This window comes from Zootoca vivipara, chromosome 14, assembly GCF_963506605.1.
Source record: "Zootoca vivipara chromosome 14, rZooViv1.1, whole genome shotgun sequence".
In the NCBI taxonomy this organism is placed as follows: domain Eukaryota; kingdom Metazoa; phylum Chordata; class Lepidosauria; order Squamata; family Lacertidae; genus Zootoca; species Zootoca vivipara.
The window spans coordinates 17,562,716-17,586,420 of NC_083289.1; the positions used below are offsets into that span (position 1 = coordinate 17,562,716).

At 46.0% G+C, this 23,705-nt stretch overlaps 1 protein-coding gene across 4 annotated transcripts; it reads left to right on the plus strand.

Annotated features, from left to right (window-relative positions):
* KIF7 (kinesin family member 7) lies at positions 1 to 23,629 on the plus strand. Of its 4 annotated transcripts, none has more exons than XM_060282669.1 (19): positions 1 to 64; positions 1,731 to 2,127; positions 3,962 to 4,162; positions 4,688 to 5,105; positions 5,635 to 6,172; positions 7,184 to 7,327; positions 7,814 to 8,011; positions 9,098 to 9,249; positions 10,625 to 10,737; positions 12,886 to 13,038; positions 14,837 to 15,039; positions 15,183 to 15,380; positions 16,517 to 16,642; positions 17,272 to 17,448; positions 18,558 to 18,773; positions 19,437 to 19,643; positions 20,708 to 20,906; positions 21,019 to 21,165; positions 22,690 to 23,629. In XM_060282669.1, exons 2-19 carry the CDS (start codon positions 1,800 to 1,802, stop codon positions 23,064 to 23,066), a joined length of 4,095 nt encoding a protein of 1,364 aa, XP_060138652.1. In that variant the 5' UTR covers positions 1 to 64; positions 1,731 to 1,799; the 3' UTR covers positions 23,067 to 23,629. The 4 variants fall into 4 exon arrangements, with proteins under 4 accessions (XP_060138652.1, XP_060138651.1, XP_060138650.1 ...); XM_060282668.1 differs by having other exon boundaries at positions 3 to 112; XM_060282667.1 differs by having other exon boundaries at positions 3 to 107.
* Positions 23,630 to 23,705: the final 76 nt, after the last annotated feature.

The following is a 23,705-nucleotide window of genomic DNA, read 5'->3' on the forward strand; positions in this document are numbered from 1 at the left end:
TGCCGACGCCATTTCCCCGCGCCGGCTTAGTCTGGCCCGCCCAGCGCCGACGCCTCAACTCTGGGTAGGTGTTGCCGCGCCAAGGCTCAAAAGGAGGCGGCGACGAGGTGAGGTGGGAAAGTGCACAGCGCTTCTTCAGCGGCTTCCCTGGGAAGGGTGCCTCTGAGCATGTGCAGGGAGTTCGCGGTGTCCCGCTTCCTCGGTCTTTGGTGTGTTTATTTCCCTGCAGGGGGCATGGAGCCGTTTGTCCCGCCGCGTCTCAGCAACCCCGCACCCATGCAGGACCATCCCTCCTTCTTAATTTTCTCGACCCTCCCATGGTAGGGGGATTTCTCGGTGCCTGACTGTCTCCCTCCCCCCCCAAAACCCCTCAACCCCCCCTTTTCCGTATGCGACCTGTGCCCACCCCAAATTTTCTCGTGGGGTACTAAAGGTGCCACTCCAGCTAGCCATGCGCCTGATGATTCTCTTTGGGAAAGTCAGAGTTTTGGGCCAAGTTATTCCGGAAAAGTTACGCCTTTGGAAGTTTGTGATTTTTACGTGTTCTGCTCCTAGTGCAATTTTGGGCAATTAAATTGAAGTTGCCACATATTTGTTTATTGTGTTTATATCGTTTTTTTTTGTTAGATTATTGTGTTTCTATCCCACCTTTTTTGTTAGTTTATTGTGTTTCTATCCCACCTTTTTTCTCCAAATGAGGCATATGTTGTTCCTACCCCCCTCATTTAGTCCCCACAACAACCCCGTGAGGCAGGTTAGGCTGGCTGTCCCAAGTTCAGCCTGTGAGCTTCACGGCCGCTTGGGGATTTGAACCCTGGTCTCCTAAGGTCCTAGTATGACACACTAACATTACATCACACTGACTATAATGTTGTCTAGGCCTTCTTTAAAAACAGGTGCTGAGCTGCAGAGGGGCAAAGCTGGGGTAAGGGAGAAGGGTTAAAATGATGAGATTTATTTAAAAACCTGTTAGATTTCTTTGAAACTGGCTGTTGTTTACGGGTGGTTTCAAGCCGTCACTATTTTCAGGTGGGATTCAATTTGGGTTGTGCAATTTTTGTTGATTGAGAGGTCTTGACATTTTGTAGTAGGAAAAGTGACAGGAATATGCACTGGAAGGTGTGGGATGATAACACTTGCTTTGATGCAATGTCATTCAATCAGTTTCTGGGAATAGCAAGTGGGGAGATTTCTGTTGCTTTTGGGTCCTGCTTTCAGGCTTCCCACAGGCATCTGATTGGTCACTCAGAACACGGTTTTGGACTATTTAAGTCTTCGGCCTGATCCAGCAGGGCTCATTTTAAATTTTGTATTGTACAGTGGTACCTCTTGTTGTGAACGGGATCCGTTCTGGAGGCCCGTTGGCAACATGAAAAAACGTATCATGAAGCGCTGCATCTGCAAACACGCGTGACACAATGCAACGCTTCTGCGTATGTATGCGCAAAGTGCGATTTAGCTCTTCTGTGCATGCGCGCAGGTTACGGACGTGCTGAACCCGGAAGTAACCCGTTCCGGGACTTCCGGGTTCGGCACGTCCGTAACCTGAAAAGACGTATCATGAAGCAGACTTAACATGAGGTATGATTGTATTTATATTGTTAACTGCTTTGGAAACTTTAGCTGAAAGGTGACCTAGATATCCAAAAATATAAAACATATGCTTTAACCAGTATATATTTTTTTTGCTTGTGTTGTCTACCCTAACTTGCCTTATCCTCTTCTCATAGCATGCCAGGCATAGAGATGACACTCCTACATAGTTTTCAGATGTCCTGACTCTTCATTCGCTACCAGCCATGGGTTTGAAAGCCAAACTCCAGCCACCAACAGTGGAGGTTCCTGTCAGGGTGGCTGTACGGATTCGACCTTTACTTCCCAAGGAACGACTGCATGGGCACCAGACTTGCCTACAAGGTGACCCAGAGACTAAGGAAGTTACTCTTGGGCGCAACCGCCATTTCCACTTTGACACAGTCTTCACCGAATCCTCGGACCAGGAGTCTGTGTATGCTGCTTGCGTACAGCCACTGGTGGAAGCTTTCTTTGAAGGTTTCAATGTTACTGTGTTTGCCTATGGCCAGACAGGCTCCGGGAAGACCTACACCATTGGAGAAGCTAGTGTCTGTGAGTTCCATCTTTTGCATGAATGCCATGTCTTGCATTCTTCCTTCCTCTCTACCCAGGGTACATGTAGCCCTATTACTTTTTAGTGCATAGACAGGGACTGTATTGTATGTAAGCCACTCTTTAAACAAATAAGCTAAATCATAACCTGCATCTGAGCAAGTGAACTGTACTTCACGAAAGGATCTAGCCTCAAGGGCCAGATTTCATAGGTGCGTGGAGCCGTCCACCTGTCAATCACTTGATGACACAGTGGTGGCAAGGGATTGCGTGCTTTCAAGTAATGAAGTTGAGACTTTAAACCACCCAGTGTAGCTGATTTACTCTCTCCAAAAATGTGAAGCCAATTTAAATGTTTTGAAGAAATTTTCCAATCAGGTTTCTAAAAAAGCTTTTGTAAGAATGAATCACTCCAAGGGAGCTAAGAGGGTAAACTTTGGAAGGTAAACTTTGTATTGTATTTGTATTGTTAACTGCTTTGGAAACTTTAGCTGAAAGGTGACCTAAATATCCAAAAATATATAACATATGCCTTAACCAGTATATTTTATTTTTATTTGCTTGTGTTGTCTACTCTAACTTGCCTTATCCTCTTCTCATAGCATGCTAGGCATAGAGATGACACTCCTACTTAGTTTTCAGATGTCCTGACTCTTCATTCGCTACCAGCCATGGGTCTGAAAGCCAAATTCCAACCACCAACAGTGGAGGTTCCTGTCAGGGCATTGGAAGAAGCTTGGTTCCTTGACACCCACACCACTGTGCCACTAATGGCTATCATATGTACAGTGGTACCTCGGTTTATGAACACAATTGGTTCCGGAAGTCTGTTCATAAACTGAAGCGTTCATAAACTGAAGCGAACTTTCCCATTGAAAGTAATGGAAAGTGGATTAATCCGTTCCAGACGGTCCGCGGAGTAACCGTTCATAAACTGAAGCGAACTTTTCCATTGAAAGTAATGGAAAGTGAATTAATCCGTTCCAGACGGGTCCGCAAAGTACTTAAACTGAAGCGTTCATAAACTGAAACATGGGTGTAATTGGTTCCGGAAGTCTGTTCATAAACTGAAGCGTTCATAAACTGAAGCGAACTTTCCCATTAAAAGTAATGGAAAGTGAATTAATCCGTTCCAGATGGGTCCGCGGCGTTCATAAACCGAAAATTCATAAACCGAGGTGTTCATAAACCGAGGTTCCACTGTATGTTCATGGCAAGTGGGCTAATAAAATACAGTCGTACCTTGGAAGTCAAACGGAATCCATTCCGGAAGTCCGTTTGACTTCTAAAACATTCGGAAACCAAAGCACGGCTTCTGATTGGATGTTTAGCTTCTGAAAATTGTTCAAAAACTGAAACACTCACTTCCGGGTTTTGATCGTTTGGGAGCCAATTTGTTCAGGAGCCAAGGCATTTGAGATCCAAGTTACGACTGTACTTTGTGGGTTAGTAACTTTTGTGGATTCCTTTTGCAAGGCTGCTGTACAGTCTCAGGTGAGGACAGAAGCATTTTTCAGCTTCATGCCTTACTTGAGACGACTGGGGAATCTTGGATAATCAGTGTAATATCTGCTGGGATTTGGCTGTCTGGTTTATTGAGTAGATGTGAGTCCCCTTAAAGTGTGTGGGAGTGGATTGCTAAATTCATGCTGAACTGTTATTGAAACCTGTGCTCTGCAGCAAAGTTGACTTCTGAATCAAGTTTGGTTAAAAGCAAACAGTAACCTCCTTCGTTATAATAACTTTCTTCCTGGTGGTTAAATTAGTTCCCCACACATCTATTACAGCTTGCAATCCCCCCCCCCCACAAATGTGTTTTCTTTGTTGCTTCCAGCTTCCATCAATGAGGATGAGCAGGGCATAATCCCACGAGCCATGGCTGAAGCCTTCAAGATCATGGATGAGAATGACTTGCTGGATTACACGGTCCGCATTTCTTATCTAGAAGTGTATAAAGAGGAGTTTCGGGACCTGCTGCAGGTGGAGACAGCTAGCAAGGACATACAGATCCGGGAAGATGACAAGGGCAATATTGGTAAAAACAAACAAACTGTTGCTGCTATTGCTCCTTGCATCTTTAAAAGCCTGACTTCTCATTGTAGTTTCAGTTGGCATTGCTCCTTTTCCTTGCCATTGCTAGGTGGCAAATCGAGCAGGTAGCACTTTGGTTTGCCTGGTCTGTATTTTGTGGATTTAACAATCTAGCACTCCCTTTTTACCTCTTCTCCAAAACTGGAGTTTAGTTCCCTCCATCTTCCCTGGTGTGGCTGAAAATTAGGCTGGTACAGGCTTCTTTTCCCAGGATTTACCTCTTGAATCATACATTATTTCAGGATTTGGCTCCCTGTACACAGTGACCTTGCCGTGCCATTATTAGCCTGAGTTATTGCTTTCATTACTTAATTAATTAAATAAATGGGTTTTACCGGTACTTACCTTCTTGTTGCTCAGCTGTTTAACTCACCTTGATGCTTTCATCAGCTGAGGCAGAAAAGCTTCATCAGCTAGAGCTCCCTTTAGCTCTTGGTTTTCCTTCTTTGCTATCCCTCTGTTGTTGCAGTGCTGCATGGGGTGAAGGAGACCGAAGTTGAAGGCTTGGATGAGGTCCTGAGCTTACTGGAAATGGGCAACATGGCCAAGCACACTGGGGCCACCCACATCAACAGAAAGTCAAGCCGCTCGCACTCCATCTTCACCGTGACCATGGAGCAGCGCCGCAGTGCCGGGCGTCTTACTCGCCTCACCCTTCAAGAGAAGGTCTTGGTTCCAGCCTCTGGCCAGGTTCTTTCCTCTAAATTTCACTTCGTGGATCTGGCAGGCTCTGAGCGGGTGGTGAAGACGGGGAACACTGGGGAGAGGCTCAAGGAGAGCATCCAGATCAACAGCAGTCTTCTGGCTCTGGGCAACGTAATCAGCGCATTAGGAGACCCCCGCCGGAAAGGCAGTCACATTCCTTACCGGGATTCCAAAATTACCAGGTTAGTATGCTGTTCTTTTTATCCACAGTGGCCTACATTAGGGCAGAGTCCTGTGTGTCTTCCTTGAGCAGTTTGCTCGTGTCTTGACTGTGCTGTCTTTCCACTTGGAGGTTCTTCTCTTTCTGTGTTTCCCAATTTGGACCTGCTGCTTGGAATCTCTGCTAGTTTTGTCCCAATTGCTGCTTCTGAGGCAGGCTCAGTAGTCGGAATGTTCATTTTTATTGTCCTCCTTGTCTGTTCAGCTTCAGCCTTGCTAATGGATGTACAGTGGTACCTTGGTTCTCAAACTTAATCCATTTTGGGAGTCCGTTCGACTCCTGAAACCATTCGAAAACCAAGGTGCAGCTTCTTAGTGGCTGCAGGAGCTTCCTGTACTCAAATCAGAAGCCACATCAGACATTCGGCTTCCCAAAAACGTTTGCAAACTGGAACACTTCTGGGTTTGTGGCATTCGGGAGCCAATTTGTTCGGGAGCCAAGCTTTTTGACAACCAAGGTACCACTGTACTGATTCCTGTCATATTCTTCAGGATCCTGAAAGATTCTCTTGGTGGGAATGCCAAGACTGTGATGATTGCCTGCCTCAGCCCTTCCTCCTCTGACTTTGACGAAAGCTTGACCACACTGAATTACGCCAACCGTGCGCAGAATATAAAGAACAGGGCAGTAGTGAACTGCTGCAAGGAGACGGAGCACATGGAGCAGCTGCAGCTGCAGATAAAGAGCCTGCAGAGGGCGCTAGAGCAGCGGCACCGCTCCGAGACACGCATCATCAACCGTTCCGAAGCTCCCATCAAGCGGCATTCGCAGGATAATGCCACCCGCTTGCATGCAGAGTGTAGCCGGTACAGAACCTGTACGGACGCCGCATACCAGCTCTTCATGGAATTGCAAGGGGAAGGCAATCTGACTGTGGACCAGATCCTGCGGGTGAAGGATTGGTTGTGTGCTGTGGAGAGTGAGAGGAGCGAGCTGAGCTCAGCCTCTGGCTTAGACAGTGGCATCGAGAGCACTTCAGTGGAAGATCAAAACCACAAGGCGGCAAGTTCCAAGCTAACTAAGTCTCAGGTACTATTATTCGCTGCTATTATTTTTTTCAGATTTCTTAGCCACAAGGGTGAGCCACTACCATTTTTTAAAAACCACACACACACACAAATAAATAAATAAAACCACACCTTAAAATAGATTGCAAGAAAGTAAAGTAGGTCCTAAATATTTATTTAGGATAGTACTGTGGGCAGGAGTCCCCAGGTCCTTTGCCAGGGGGGTTCACATGGGAGATGAGATTCTTCTGCAAAGGTTGTCAGCTGGTCATGTAGTTATCTTAATCTGGACCTCTTTTAGGGTATGCAAAGATGCCAGATCCATGACAGACTTCAGTACAATTTGTTGACATTGCCAATGAAGAGTGAAGCTTCGTGGTAGAACACTCTTTTCTCCTTTACGTCGGCAGGTGTGGCAGTAGGTGTGCTAGACCAGTGTGGGGCCTCAGTGATGGTCTGGATGAGAGCCCATAAACTGAACCTCAGTCTGGATACGACTGAGGCACTGTTGGTGGGTAGATCCTTTAACTGGACAGGTGGGGTTCAACCTGTCCTGGCTGGGGTTGCACTCTCCCTAAAGGAGCAAATGCACAGTTTTGGGGATACTTCTGGATCTACGACTGTTCCTGGAGGCACAAATGGCCTTGGTGGCACAGAATGCTTTCCATCAGTTGTGGCTGGTGGCTTAGCTGCAACCCTCTCTGGACAGGAATAGGCTACCTTCAGTTGTCTACATCCTAGTAACTTCTAGGTTAGATTACAGCAATGCTGTAATACACATGCATGCCTTTGAAGATAGGCCAGAAACTACAACTATTCCAGAGTTTAGTGGCCAGATTGTTGGCTGGAAGTAGGAGGTTTGATCATATAACACTGATCTATCTATGTAACATATAACACCGATCATATAACACCGACTATGGTGGCTGCCTTCTAATTTCCTGATTCAATTCCAAGTGCTGTTTTTTGACCTATAAAACCTCAGGACTCTAGTACTTTCGGTAACAAGTGTCACCCTCTTTCTCTTTGGCAGAAGCAAGAAGACCACATGGAAGGATCTGAAGCTGTGAGAGAAGAACACATGACAAGGCTGGAGAGGCAAGTGGAACGTTTAGAGGAGGAGAATCGGGATTTTCTAGCCGCCCTTGAGGATGCCATGGAACAGTACAAGCTGCAGGTATCACTTAGGCCATGTGCAAACTTCCTCTCTTGTGGGCACAATGGTGATCTTCAGACAAAGAAATCCATATTTGCAGCCAGATTCTTCTTGTCCTCCCTTTTACTTTAAGGTTTTGTGCTCTCTTCTTTCCTTCGCTCTGTTAGGAAGACAATTGGTTCATCTTTTGAAAATGAGTCCACACCAGCATTTTTACAGGTCACCTGTTCAACCTCTGAGTTTTGGGATTTTTGTTTGCAGACTTCATTCAGCTAAGCTGAATGGTACCCAGCAGTATCTGCTGGGCACTTAATACATGGAAGATTCCATCTTCTATCACCTTCTATCATCTTGCATATTGTTACTCTAAGGTAGGTCTATGTGCTGCTATAATCCAGCCTAGCCAGCAGTCCGAGATGATGAGAGTTGCAGTCCAACATGTTCTGGAGGGCACCACATTGACTACCCTGTGAGGCAACCAGAACTTGTTCTCTCCCTCCCCCACAGAGTGACAAGCTGCAGGAGCAACACGACATCATCTGCAAACTACAAACATACCTGCAGACGGAGATGCCCACACTTGGTGTTCCTGAATTGCTGCAGAACGTCTTTTTGGTACAGCTTGACCAAAGGCCTCACACAGCTCCTGTGGATGCTGCCCAGTCTCACCACCGGCTTAGGCTTGCCCGTGATAAGCACAGCAAGGTTTGTGAGCTGCCCTGGGGTATTCTATCATGATACATTGAGTTTTGCTTCCTCTTGAGTGTTGTCTAGGAACAGCCTATTTCACCTCCCCCCAGCCCATCAATTTAAGTAAATTCTGCTACAGTAGAGTTCGGTGTCCTAGAGATTTGAATTAAAAGTGGTGAGAGATGTAAATATCATATTGCTTTTATTCGAGGTGAGGCAGAGAAGACAACGTAGACTTTGTGTGTAGAAAATATTTCTGATGCAATGTTTTTGGGAGGGCTTTTCCTTCTTTTATTTTCTTCTCTGGACAACTTTCTGTGTAAAATTGGGAGGTGCTTCCTCACACAGTTTGAGCATAACTCTGGAATGAGTGGGAGGAGCCACCCAGTATATCATTTGTCCACCCACTGAAAAGAATTAACAGCACAGTAAGTCTATTGTAAGACCACACGGGTGGCGCTGTAGTCTAAACCACTGAGCCTCTTGGGTTTGCTGATCGGAAGGTTGGCGGTTTGAATCCCTGCAACGGGCTGAGCTCCCGTTGCTCTGTCCCAGCTCATGCCAGCCTAGCCGTTCGAAAGCATGCCAGTGCAAGTAGATAAATAGGTATTGCTGTGGCCGGAAGGTAAATGGCGTTTCCGTGCACTCTGGCTTCCATCACGGTGTTCCGTTGTGCCAGAAGTGGTTTAGTCATGCTGGCCACATAACCCAGAAAGCTGTCTGTGGACAAACGCCTGGCTCCCTCGGCCTGAAAACAGGATGAGTGCTGCAATCCCATAGTCACCTTTGACTGGACTTAACTGTCCAGGGGTCCTTTACCTTTTACTTTTTTGCCTAGAAATGTTAAGAAGCTATTTGCGGATCACAAAGGTATATGTGTGCTTTTACTGAATATATCTGCCATAATTACATTTTCAGGTAAGGGAGTGTCAGGTGTAGAAAATGGGTTACATTTATCTGGTGAACCTGTTACTCTTTCAGACTTCCTTGAAGGAGTTAGAGCTAAGGATCTGAAGTTTCCCCTTTAGGGGACAAATAATTTCAGGGTGCAGGCAACACTTCAGGGGTATTTCAGTTAGTATCCATTTCTCTCTATAACAGCTGTGCCAAAGACTCCCTTGTGGCTTGACGAGCAGCTTAGAGGCTAACAATACGATACAAACACAGGAGATTGACAGGACTTCAGAGCAGGCGGCGGAGCCATCTGTGGAGAAGGGAGACCGTGAACAGATAAGATCCCTTTACCGACGCAGGTGAGTGAAGAGCCTGATGCTGGACTTACAGACCCACCTACTTCACATACCTCTGGTTCAGTCTCTAGCATCTCCACCTGGATATCTCTTCCTTTGGAGCAGGATTTCCCAAACTTGGGTCGCCAGTGGTTTTTGGACTACCAACTCCCATCATCCCTAGCTAGCAGGACCAGTGGTCAGGGATGATGGGAATTGTAGTTCATTGCTAGGAGATGCAATGAGGTTGAGGGAACGTTCTTTCATATGTGTTGGATCTGTAAAAGGGTAAAAGAGTTTTGGGAAATAATCCATAATGAATTGGAAATAATCCATAATGAATTGCGAAAAAATGTTTAAAAGTACTTTTTTAAAAAACCAACAACAAACAGAGTCCTTTTTTAAGATGGAAATTCCCAGGTGTCAAAAAAGGTTATTTATGTATGCCACTACTGTGATCCCAAAATGGAAAATGAGCGAGGTCCCAACTAAAGGAGAATGGCAACTTAAGCTGACGGAATATGTGCAGCTTGCAGACTTAACATATAGAATAAGAGAACAAGAAGAACATACATTTAAAGAATATTGGGAAATGTTTATTGAATATATGGGGGGGGGATTGTGTACACTTGAAAATGCTGGCAGCATTAAGATAAATTCAACCGTGTAAATAAGTTATGATGGATGTAATAATGGACTACTGAATGGTTTAGTTTGCAAAATATGTAGGGATTTATGATATGCAAAATGAACCATGGAAAGACAAGAAGCCAGGGAAGTCATTGATATTTTAAGGATGTTTAAATGAGTATTCTAAATTGTAAAACAGAATTTAATAAATATATATACTGTATACATATATATACATATATATACATATATATACATATATATATATATATATATATATATATATATATATATATATATATATAGGAATTGTAGTTCAAAGAGAGCTGGAGACCCAAGTTTGGGAAACACTGTTTTGGAGGGATGCTGCTTGTGTGGGATACCTTGCCTTTCTGCCAGACTCAGTGATTTCCTTGTATCAGTGTCTGAAATTGGAATGTCTGGCTTGTGTTGTGACCATCTGAGGGCCCACCTCTTGCTAACACAAGTGGGATAACATTTTATGCATGAACTGCCCTTAACAATATAGGGGAATGTAACTGACTGGCTGAGCAGGCATGCAGATGATTTCTTGTGTGATCCCTTAGCTTTACTTCATCAAGGGTGATGAATTCCATACAACAAAGGGGAAACTGACTGAGATGCCACCAGCTTTACTTCTGTCTGGGCTCAGGGTGGTGTGTGTGTGCTTTATAATTTCAACTTTTCTCTCCCGCATTGCTTATGCCAAGTCCTTTGGATAAAGTGACCAATTTGGTTGCCGTTCTAGAAATGGGATCTACAGCTGCAGCCAGGAGGAGGTTTCGGACAAGAGGAGCAGCAGACAAGGGAATAAGAGCAATCCAGCACTGATCCAGGAGGAGCCTCCAGAACCCTCTAGAGGTAAGAGGAGATTCAGTTGCCCCTCTCAAAACTCTAATGAAAGCAATATAAAACCAGGACACCCTGAATGCCTGAAGCTGTACCTGGACTAGGCAACTCATTATTATTATTATTATTATTATTATTATTATTATTATTATTATTATTACTATTGGAATTCAGCCCGTTTAAAAACGGGCGCTAGAACGCTGCTGTTGTGCAGCGCCGGCATGGGACGGAGGTCTCCGAAGCCCCGTCTCATGTGGGAGGTGCGAGGCGGGGGGGGGAGAAGCACTTCTCCCCCCCCTGCCGCGCACCTCCCGCATGAGACGGGGCTTCGGAGACCTTCTCCGAAACTCCGTCCCATGCCGGCGCTGCGTGCCGAGGCGGCGGGGGGAGCGCTTCTCCCCCCCCCCGCCGCCTCGCCGCGCACCTCCCGCATGAGACGGGGCTTCGGATCGGGGACCTTCTCCGAAACTCCGTCCCATGCCGGCGCTGCGTGCCGAGGCGGCGGGGGGGGAGGAGCGCTTCTCCTCCCCCCCCCCCGCCGCCTCGCCGCGCACGCCAAGCCAGTCCCCGAGCCGAAGTGCGGCGCGGCGGGTGCTTTTCACCGTTTGCCTCCCCCTTCGCTCCGGGAAGGCAAACGGCGAAAAGCCCGCGCCGCACTTCGGCTCGGGGACTGGCTTGGCGGCGGCGGGAAAAAGGGGAGGAATTCCTCCCCTTCTTCCCGCCGCCAAGCCAAAGCCGGCTTCCCTCGGCGCCCGCTGCCGCTTCGGCTTCCTCAGGGAAGGCAAGCAGGCGGGCTGTCTGCCTGCTTGTGTTTGCCGAGGAAGCGCCGTCCCATGCCGGCGGTGCGCGGCAAGGCTGCCGGGGGGAGCGCTTCTTTCCCTCGCCGCCTCACCGCGCACCTCCAGCATGAGACTGGGCTTCGGAGCGGCGGTTGGCGGAGCGGCGGTTGGCGGAGCGGCGGTTGGCCGTTGTCTCTCCGTCCAATCCCTGTGTCCCTGGGGCCCATGCGCAGTGACCCAGGGGCACACGGGACAGCTTGGACGCAGGGACAACTTGGACTTTATTATATAGGATTATTAATTCAATTTTACACTATACATTTGACTTCAAACATCAATCATAATCATCAACATTTAGGATTTCCTGAATCCTTAGACTTCCCTCCACCTTTTGCTGGTTTCCAATACAGTAGTACCTCGGGTTACGAACACGATCCGTTCCGGGTCGCAGTTCGTAACCCGAAAAGGTCGCAAACTGAGTGCCGCTTCTGCGCATGCGCAAAGCGCGGTTTTTGCGATTTTCGCGCTATGCGCAAAGCGCGCACGCCGAAAACACTTCCGGGGGTGCGGAGTTCGTAACCCGAACTGTTCGCAACCCGAGCGGTTCGTAAACCGAGGTACGACTGTATGAAACTTTTTCTGCTGCATCATATATTTTCTCCATTTTTCTTATAATAATCCATATTTACCTTGGTTTTCAATACATTACAAGTGTTACTCAAATCCTGCCAAAGGTTTTAGTTGTTTACAGTGTTCTCTTGGGTAAATTGTAAAATTTTCCCCCATTCCTTATTAAAGTTTCTGTCTTTCTGGTTTCTGATTTTCCCGGTAATTTTTGCCATTTCCGCGTAGTCCATCATCTTCATCAACCATTCGTCTCTGGTTGGGACTTTAGTTTCTTTCCATCTCTGGACCAGCAGTATCTGCGCTGTTGTCGTCACATGCATAAAAAGTTTCTGCTCCATTGGTATCTCTGCATCTAAAATTCCTAGTAAAAAAACTTCTGTTTTTTACACAAACATTTCTTTCAACTCATTTTATATCATTTCCCAGAAAGCTTTTGTTATCTTGCACGTCCACCACATTTGGTAGAACGTGCCTTCCTTCTCCAGCATACATTTGAAGCAGTTCTATACATTTTTGCTGATTTTGTGGATTTTAAATACCAACGATACATCTTTTTCATATAGTTCTCTTTCAACGCACGGCATGCTGTAAATTTTAAGTCCTTCCTTCATAGCTTTTCCCAATATGTCAATTGGATATTATGCCCAATATCTCTTTTAGGCAACTCTTGCCTTGGTGCCTTCTGTCCCTTCACCTATTTGTATTGGAGCCTTGCCAGGGCACTTCTATATTTTGCTGCTTCTTTTTTTCGCAGAGGACTGCAGGAGACCAGAGCTGAGCAGCCTTGGAGAAGGCTTTTCAGGGAAGGATTCAGAGTGGCGGCTGCTTCAAGCCCACCAGAAGATCCGTGAATTGGCAATCAACATCCGCATGAAGGAAGACCTGATTGTGGAACTCCTCAAGACAGGTGAGGAGCTCTCTTAAGTAGAGATGTAGCTTGGGTGATTGACATGAGGTGAGGGGAGTTTTGGGGCTGTGCCTGGACAACCGCAGGGCCTCAGGAAGCTGCTGCATCTTTGTATCCCAGCAGAGACCCTTCTTTCCTGTGTCCTCCATATTTTTATTTACTTTGAAAGCATTTCCCCCTTTATATATTCTCAGAACAATTGGAAGGGGCAATGTTATATTTGATTTTATATATATTGTCACAGAGGAGGTGCTGCGACTACTCTAGAGTAACGACTCTCCAAACCGTTGCCTTTTCATGCTTTTATTGTGTGCAGGCTATTTACAGTGCTAGGGCTGTACAGGATACATGTTCTCAGTCTAGGTCAGAACCCTGGAATGGCGCTTCCCGCGTTTTCTTCCAACATAAGAGTCTGGGCACTCCAAATCTCTTTCCGCGTTTCCTCCTGCGTAATTCCGGAACCAGAGGGAAAAAGGGTCTCCTTTCCATGCTTTCCTTCTCCCCCCTTTTCCCCGCTCTCTCTTCCTCTCTCACGTGCAACAGAGGCTCTGCTATCCTGCCAGAGCCCTGTCTCCTACTTCCTCCCTCCCCACTGGACTCTTCCTCCTCCCTGCTAGCCCCGCTGCTATTGGACGAAATTCTCCTCAAGATGGGCAGGGGTTCTCTGTACTGTTTCTCCCCCCCCCCATATATATATATATATATATATATATATATATATATATATATATATATAATATCTTGGTTGTATGGCTTGAGGAAAAGCATTCACATAAAGCCAGAAAGGAGTTACTTTGGTTTTCTTTCAAGAGTAGTAGCTGTATTGTTTTGTGTTCCCAAAATAAATGCAGCCTCTGTATACTTAATTGAGAGCCTCTCCATCAAACCCAGGTGGACTTAACATCTGAACAGGCTTGCAATGAACTGGAAATTCTTATCTGCGGTATTCTTAGTGAAAATTGAAGCAAGACAAGTCTTTTTTTTTAATGCGTCAATATTTTATTCATGAAAAGTGGTGCACAAGTTTTTAAAATACTCTGGTTTTATCCAGAACACTTTTGTCTCTGGCTCTGCCAGTCATTGTCTCTAGTTCTGCCCCTACCAGCTTGCAGCCCCCATAAGAAAAAAAAACTTTTCCCACCCCCTGTGGTAAAAGGATAATTAATTCTTATATGTGTCATGCTGCAATAACAAATATTTACTGCCATTCAGTCTTCTTATTCCTTTCCTTTCCATTCCTGTTCCCCAGCACAACTTCTGCTTGTCCTCTCTTTTTCCTGGTCTAACTTTCCTTCTCTATTATTCAATCATTATTTTTTTAAATGATTTTTATTGGTTTTACAAAATAAATCTCACAATTAACACCATTAAATTTTAAAATCAAACAAGTTTCTTCTGAATCTTACGACTTCCCTCCTCCCCTCCGTGTATAGCTTAATCAACTGCATACTATGTTCATCCAAGTTATAATCCTCCAAAGTATACAAAGTCTTTGTAACATTGCGAGAATTATTCTTTCTCTCTTATTCCCATCCTGGTTTACAGTTACTATTACATCCTTACCGAACACTGAGCTGATAAGACTGCTGCTGTCACATCTTCCTCTTCCTAATTACTGGTGGAAGAAGAGATAGGAGTCTGTCTTGGAGGGTCTTGATTTTGACCTGCCATGATCTCCATGAAGTTGTTTCCCCCCCCCTCCTTAAAATGATTTTGTTTTGCTGCTCCACTCCCCCCACCACTTACCCCCCAAAAGCCCATCCCTTTTATGGTGATGCCAAGTGTCTGTGTCTTTCAGGGAAGCATGCACAGACGATGAACAAGCAGTATTGTCAGAAAATCCGCGACTTGGAGCAGGAGGCAGAGCTGGTGCGAGTGGAATTAAACGACGGCCAGAGGCAGCTTCGGGAGCTGGAGGGCAAGGAGCCCCGAAACCCCGCAGAGAAACGGAAGCTCCAAGAATACCGTTCCAAAGTGGCAGCAGCTCAGAGCAAGGCAAAGGTGAGGCTGGAACACTACTACAGTATATATATTAGGGGGGGGGAGTGTGCCAGATTGTCTTTAAAAAGGCCTCTTCTATTTTGAGATCCTCCTTTCCGGCCCCTGGCATTACTTGTCCTGCCATATTGTCTGTTCTGCAACAGATCCTGCAAGAGAAGAAGCAAGTGACGGAGAAGCTGGCCTCTCTCTCCGCTCAGAACGAGAAGCGCTTGCAGGAGCTGGAGCGGAACGTGCAGCTGATGCGGCAGCAACAGGGGCAGCTGCAGAGGCGGCTGCGGGAGGAGGTGGACCAGAAGCGGCGCCTGGAGACAGAGATGCACAAAGGGCAGCACCGTGTCAAGGTAGGGGCGGCTGGCCTTCAGTGCCAAGGCCAGAGAGTATTCAGGAGCAGCGATGGCCCTAGCTGTTCACAGAATTGTAGAGTCGGAAGGGACCGTTTTAAAGAGAACTACACTGGTTGCTGGCATATTCTGACCTCGGGTTAAAGAGGCTAGTTTTAACCTTGAAAGCCCTTCAAGGCTTTGGGATCCAGGGACCCCTTTTATCAATTTGTAAGAGAATAACATTTTCCACTGAGGCTCCTGTGACTGCCACAACCAGTAATCAAGCAGGTGGAAACAAGAGAGGGCTCCTTCATTGGCGACACTTTTGCTATGTAATCCATTCATTTGGTACCCATAAAAGGTAATATAAAGGTAAGGTAAAGGACCTGTTGTGTCCAGTCAAAGGCAACTGTGGGGTGCGGCGCTCATCTCACTTCAGGCTGAGGGAGCCAGCGTTTGTCCACAGACAGCTTTCCAGGTCGTGGCCAGCATGACGAAACCGCTACTGGCACACGGAGGACCCATGACGAGTGCCAGAGGGCACAGAAACGCCATTTACCTTCCTGCTGCAGGGGTACTTAATTATCTACCTGCACTGGCGTGCTTTCGAACTGCTAGGTTGGCAGAAGCTGGGACAGAGCAATGGGAGCTCACCCTGTCACACAAATTCGAACTGCCGACCTTCCAATTGGCAAGCCCAAGAGGCTCAGTGGTCTAGACCACAGCTCCACCTGCGTCCCATTTGGTACCCAATTATAATTTGGTACCCATATTATCTTTGTCACCAGGTTAAGATTTTTTTTTTAATTCTCTGGGGGCATTTTAAATGAATTGAAGTTATAGTTTTATTGGAGAAGAACAGGGCTTTTTCTGGCACCTCTTTTTCTAGAAAAATAGCACTGGAGAACAATATACATAATAAATAAAACTACCTGGAATTGAGTTACCCATTTGGCTTTCTGAATATGTTTTGATGTTATGGAGTCTTTAGAAGGTGGTCTGTTGTTTGGTGTTGCATCTTAATTGCATAGTTGCATTTTGTGTCATGAGCCACCCTGGGATAGGTTGCTATGAAGGGTTGTACTGTACATAGAAATGCCTTTAAATAAATGATACCTTGCGGGTCTGACTGTTTCCCCTCCACTCATCTTCAGGAGCTGGAGCTGCAGCATGAGCAGCACCAGAAGATCTTGCGCATCAAGACCGAGGAGATAGCAGCATTCCAAAGGAAGCGCAGGAGTGGCAGCAACGACTCCATGATCAGTTTAGAACAGCAGCAGGTAATGGGGCGGCCAGGGCTGGTGTGCCTTTCATGTTCAACAGCGCGAGGCTGGGGTTTGAAATGCCCCTGCAAAAGGACAGGATTGGGAGCAATAAGAGATGGAGCTTTTTGAAGGGTTAATACCTTGGTTGACGAATGCCTTGCGAGTGGAACGGTTTGGCTCCCGAACACCGCAAACCCCGGAAGTGACTGCTCCGGTTTGTGAACTATTTTTGGAAGCTGAACGCCCGACGGGGCTTCCGCGGTTTCCAATGGGCTGCAGGAACTTCCTGCAGCCAATGAAGAAGCCCCGCTTTGGTTTTCAAACTTTTTGGAAGTCGAACAGACTTCCGCAATGGATTCCGTTCAACTTCCAAGGTATGACTGTACAATAGTTAAATCGTTTCCTGGGTTTACAAGTCTTGTCTTTATTTTATTCAGTTGTGTTATGTCCTGAAATTGGGGGACATAGGAAGCTGCATTACACTGAATCAGACCATAGCTTCATTTAGTATTGTCTGCTCTGGCTGGCAGTGACTGTTTAGGGCTTCAGGCAGAAGTCCCCCTTTTCCAGCCCTATCTGGAGATGTCGGGGATTGGACCCTCTGACAGCTTGAGTCCCTCTGACAAGTCTCCCCTTCCCATCAGAAAATTGAAGAGCAGAAGAAGTGGCTGGACCTCGAGATGGAAAAAGTCCTTGAGCAACGCCGTGCCTTGGATGAGCTGGAAGACGAGCTGACCAAACGGGAAGCCATAGTGGCCAAAAAGGAAGCTCTCCTTCAGGAGAAGAATGGCCTTGAAAACAAGAGACTCCGCTCTAGCCAGGTGAGCCTTGGGTGAGGAAGGTGGGCTGCTCATTGTCATTATTTTCTTTGTGACAAGTATAACATAATCCATTCTGAATGTTTTTTTCTTAGTAAACCTGGGGTGGGGGTGGGGAGTACAAAAACGAAGCTTACATTAATGAATCCGTTCATGGAGAAGGTGTAAATGAAAAGAGGAAGAAACATTTCATTGCAAAATTAAAGCTCATTGAAATAGGTTTTTTTTGGGGGGGGGCTTAATTTACAAGTAAATATTCATAGGATTGGGCTATAACATCCAAAATATGCTGTTGGCAGAAGGAAGTGAGGGGTGGGGGTTGCTGCTTAGGAGAGGTGCAGTGGGGAAAGGTGGCTATGTGGTGGCAGCAGCCCAGTTCACTCCCATGGCCATTGTTTGGTGCCCACCTAGCAAAATGAGGCCTGTGCAGAGACTCCTCCCCATTACAGTGTATAGTGGCTGGTGGGGACGAGGCCTGAGGCGAGAGTTTGGTTTTCACCTTTCACAACTCGTTCCACTTGGGGGGGGGGGACACAGAATTCTCCGCTGAAATCTGCATGAAGGCAGAGAGTTGCCTGAGGGTTGAAGGGAGGTGCCCCTCCCTCTTAGGATAAATAAATAGGGTCCTCCTTCGGGAACAGGGGACTCGATCAATGCTAGCCACCATCCTCCCTTCAAGAAGATACAGTGGGACCTCGGTTTAAGAACAGTCCTGTTTATGAACGCTTCGGTTTACGAACTCTGCAAAACCGGAAGTAGTGTCCTGGTTTGTGAACTTTACCTCGGTCTAAGAACGGAATCTGAATGGTGGAAGGGCACCGGTGGCGGGAGGCCTCATTAGGGAAAGCGCACCTCAGTTTAAGAACCGTTTCGGTTTAAGAACAGACTTCCGGAATGTATTAAGTTCGTAAACCAATGTACCACTGTAATGGTTTTATTCTATGCCAAGATGTGTCCTCTCTTTTCCCTTATAGTTGCTGTGCTATTCCTTCTTTGAATAGGGTTAGCTCTGTTAGCTCACTCCCCTGAGGAATTAAAATCAAGAGAAAACTGGCAGCCTTGCCATTCTAAGGATCTCCCCCTTCCCCGTCCCTCAATTCTTTCTGGCTTAGGCCCTGAATGATGACATCATGCGGGTGTCCAGCCGCCTGGAGTACCTGGAAAAGGAACTGACACAGAAGAATGGGCAGCTTTGCCACAGCAGCACGCATGATCAACAACAGATCCGGCAAGAAATTAACAACTTGCGGCAAGAGAAGGACCAGTTGCTCAAACAAAGGTTGGAGATAGACAACAAGCTACGCCAGGGCACCTTGCTGTCCCCAGAGGTTAATTGGCAGTTTTTTCTTGTTGCAAGTATAGTTGATGTACTAGAGATGATTTGTTTCCTTTTCTGCGATTTGTAGGTTCTTACAATAAACATTCTACATAGGTACAGTATATTTCAGAGTGAACTTTCTCTGAAAGTGCTTTGAAAATGACCTATGTGCATCTTCATTTATTCATTAATTAGTTTACGATGTACAGTTCCTCTCATCTTTAAACAAGGGTGTGATTGCCATGAGTGCAGAACACAGCTGCTCGATAAGGTGGAACAAATGAGCCTCAGTGGAGTGCGGGAATCTTAAAACTAGGTCATGACACCTGGGGTTCATTTGTGAGGAGGTGTGGGATATAAGTTTAATAAAAAGAAAATATATCTGGTGTCTTGACTCTTGGGGCATTGTGTCCATGAGTGCCATCCTATTTCTTTCCTAGTTGCTAAATTTTAAACTCAGGCCCCTGCTTGGCCAAGGACTTGAGCAAAAAAGGCTTTGAGCAAATTTGTACGCCAACTGGGAGTCACATTAAACTATATTTCAGGTTTATGAGAGCAGCTAAATGTAAGGACTGGGAACCTCTCTGCCCAGCAGAACTAAGCATTATTAGTTGCAAGACAACCAAAGTTATCCTTTCCCTCTTAGTAGTTTTCTTGCTTTCTTCCTCTCCAGGAGGAACGGATCCTTTTCCAGCTAGATGAAGCCATTGAGGCTCTAGATGCTGCCATTGAATACAAAAACGAGTCAATCACTTGCCGGCAACGTGTTCTGAGGTCCTCAGCCAGTCTCCTATCCCAATGCGAGATGAACCTGATGGCCAAACTCAGCTACCTCTCATCCTCCGAGACCCGGGCACTGCTTTGCAAGTATTTTGATAAGGTAGGTGTCGAATTGTGGCTCTGCTCAGTGGAGCAATGCACTGCCCAATATGAGCACATCAGAGGCCCAGGCCCTTACCCAGGGGCGCAAAACTTTTAGTCAAGCTTAGGTTTCTCTCTTTCCCTCCAAGCCAGCTCCTCCCTGCAGCTTTCAGAGCAAAGCTCCCTCAATGGTTTTCCTGGTCCTTAAAAACAAGCACAATACCGTAAACCTGCATTTGGACTGCCACCATTTGGGGCAGTAGGTTGCGTAGGAAAGGAGCAAGAAGGCATCCCTACACATAGAAATCTAGAATGTCGGGGGTTAGACTGGAACCCTTCTCCCTGAAATACCCTTTCTCTGTGAGGGGATTTTTCATTTATGTTTTGCACAGAGGAGCTTCCCATCTCCATCTGCAGTGGCGATACAATCCAGACCTACGCAAAGTAGGCTTACATGGCTTCCCACATTGTCACTGGGTCACCCTTTTCATAATAATAATAATAATAATAATAATAATAATAATAATAATAATAATAATAATAATTTATTATTTATACCCCACCCATCTGGCTGGGTTTCTCCAGCCACTCTGGGCGGCTTCCAACAGAAAAATAAAATACAGTAATCTATTAAACACTAAAAGCATCCCTATACAGGGCTGCCTTCAGATGTCTTCTAAAAGTCTGGTAGTTGTTTTTCTCTTTGACATCTGATGGGAGGGCGTTTCACAGGACAGGCGCCACTACCGAGAAGGCCCTCTGCCTAGTTCCCTGCAACTTGGCTTCTCGCAACAAGGGAACCACCAGAAGGCCCTCTGTGCTGGACCTCAGTGTCCGGGCAGAATGATGGGGGTGGAGACGCTCCTTCAGGTATACTGCACCGAGGCCATTTAGGGCTTTAAAGGTCAGCACCAACACTTTGAACTGCTCGGAAACGAACTGGGAGCCAATGTAGATCTTTCAAGACCAGTGAATCTGTCAGTGCCATATACATATGTCAGTGCATACGTCGTTTCAGTTCTATTAACAAGAAGATGCCTTAGTTGCAAGAAGACCATGCAGAAAGTTTGTGTTTTGGGCCAGGTGGTGACTCTGCGAGAGGATCAGCACAGACAACACATTGCCTTTTCCGAACTGGAGATGCAGCTGGAGGAGCAGCTGCAGCTGGTATTTTGGCTGGAAGTAGCACTGGAGCGCCAGTGCTTGGAGATGGACCGCCAGCTCACCTTGCAGCAGAAGGAGCATGAGCAGAACATTCAGCTTCTGCTCCAGCAGAGCCGGGGTAACAAAGGGCCTTTGTAGTCATTGGTGAATCACTTGGCATGTTAAATCTTCAGTTGGACAGTTTGCCGGTCCTCAGCAGACTGTATATTTAATTCCCTTCTCTCACACAGAGCACATGGAAGAAGGGCAGGCAAACAGCAGGCTTCAATACCAAGGAAGGATCCAGGCATTGGAAAAAGAATTGGCGCATTACAAGTGGGCCAACCACGAGCTGACTCAGAAGCTGAGCGTGAGCGATTTGGAGGGACAAGGGAAAGGTGAGGATAATCTCAGCTCTGGAGGCTTACATCTTTTTATCACCGCCACTGACAACGGTTCAGATGTGACTATTCTACACAGCAAGCCAAGCACACAGTCCCAACCATGTCTGAAAGGCAAAGTGGTGGACTGGGTTCCTGAGAACGGGGATGAGCAACCCTTTTCATCCAGAGGGCCAAATTCCTGTGCTGAGTGGGGTCAGGCAAAAGTGAGCAGGGCATTTGGAGTAAATTTCACCTTAGCACCGTAAACTAGTTTCTGCAGACATTCTCACATGCCCTTTTCTGCTCTCCATCCAAACAAGATACATTATCAGAATTCAAGGACACATGCCAGCCTGGCAAAAACACTGAATGTGAAGCTGAGCCACTGTGTGGTGTGGCTTGGGAGGGCTGTATTTGGACCTTAGACCTACCCCTGCCTTAAAAGTAACAGAGGCCAAAATAGGCTGGTGCCTGCTGCCAAAAAAAAAATTAAACCTGAAAACAGGGAAGTAGAGGTGAATGAATGGGTACCATTGTTGTTACACCTACTTGGTTACAGTTGGAAATGATAATTAGGCTTTGGAGAACAAGGTTTTTAAGAAGGGAGTTATGGACTGGGGCAGCATTTGAAGGGAAGTTGCTCAGACAACGGCTCTACATGGTTTTTGTGGGCTATCAATCTTAAAATGTTTTGGAACCTGCTTTGTGGAGAGATGTACACTGATGTTGGAAGGTCTGTAGCACATATGCCCATCATGGAAAAATGCTCAGGTTTAATCTCCAGATAGAGAAAAGGTGAAATCAACACAACCCATTTTAATATATATTTTTCCCCCTTCAGCCCTGGCATTCTCAAAACCAGCACTATTATGAAAGCCATTTGCAGGGGGAAATTAGTTGAGCTCACCAGCACTGTATTTATGAAAGAGACAAGGCCCAGTCTCTCTGAAGCCATATTGACCAGGCCACATTATCAATCTCTGCCATCAGAAAAAAATATCTATGTTCTTGGCTGTTCCACAGCTTTTTCTCTGAGCACGTGAACAGCGATTGCAGAGGTGGACAATCTTCTATTAGCACCAAAGATCAACAATCCAGAGGCAAATGCAAAAAGACATGCGCTAAAAATCAAAAGAATTCTAAGCCCAGGAATGGTCCCCCATACCCTGGCATGATGATCGTCCCTGGTTAGGTCAAACTTTCTTCGCTTAAGTAGTGTAATTTGGGTGTGTTGTTTAATGGTAGTAACAAAACAAGTGGGATTTGGAAACCCTTGCTGATCTACTTCAAATCACCCAGAGATCTCTCCTGCAGTACCAAAGGTAGGCAGAAAGCAGGCAATATTGAGCTCGATGACCAAATGGCTTAAGGCAGTTTCCTGCGTTTTAGCATAAGCAGGCTCTCTTTATGGGTTAGTCAATTTTACTATATTCCTGTTGGTTTTCTCGGTACAGGGAATTACCAATTTTGGGGCCATTTTTGTTCATTACACAGCACAGACCCTAGGAAATTACTGTCTAATGTGTTCTTCTCATATAGGTGTGGAAAGAATCACTTGTGCAGCTGAGGACAGACCTGGTTCGATTAGAAAACATGGTGACTTTAGTGCAAGTAGCATGTTGGATCCCATGCAGATAGAGCTCTCTGAAAGAACCCACAGAAGCGGGGATGAACCCCGGGACCTGGTGCATGCAGCCTTGCCATCCACCTGGAGGCGGTCTTCATTATCCAGTGCCAACACCTTAGTACCGGAAGACTTTTGCCAGAAAGAGACAGACTTATTATCCAGAGGTGGCCAGATCAAGGAAGCATCTCTGCCACTGAGCGTAGCTCCTCTGCTGAAGTCTCACATGGAGCTGTACAGGACTGGGCTGTCATATCCAGAAATCATTGATGTCAGGAAAAACCCATTCTAGGTCCCAGCTTCTACCTGCTACTCTTGCTCAAAGCTTGAGGGGTATTGCCTACACTGCAGAACATCTAAGGTGTATTGTTACAAGTCGCTACAAGTAGTAATTGATGGCTATGCTTAAGGTTCAAATTAGCCTTCTGTCATACACTAGAGGGTTTTTTTGGAGGGCAGAAAAGCAGTATGTCAGACTTTTTCCTCTACAACAGTGACCTTTGTATTTAGCTGCAGTACCTCCCAGAGGGAAGACCACTACCTCTGGCAAAAGACCTGTCTCTGGAGAGATAGTAAAGTCAGAAATATTTGCTGCTGTAGGCCTAGAGATATGTAAATAGTTTAACTAGCCTTTTATACTGTAGTTTCTAATAAACTAGAGTAACTTTTATAAGGGCTTGAAATACATTGTTTCCTTCCTGTTCCCAACTTAACCAAAAATATTACTATTTATACTCTTCCTAGCAGTATTCAAGTACCATACAGCTTTGTAGGGTAGACTGATGCTAATTATTTCCAGTTAATTTATGAGCTTTAAAACCTAACAATAAATATTAGTTTCCTTCGTTTCATGGCAAGGAAGATGTGAAATTGTTTTTTGCGTGGTACATAAAAGATATTCAGTTCCCTAGTATTTAGCTAGCACAAATAA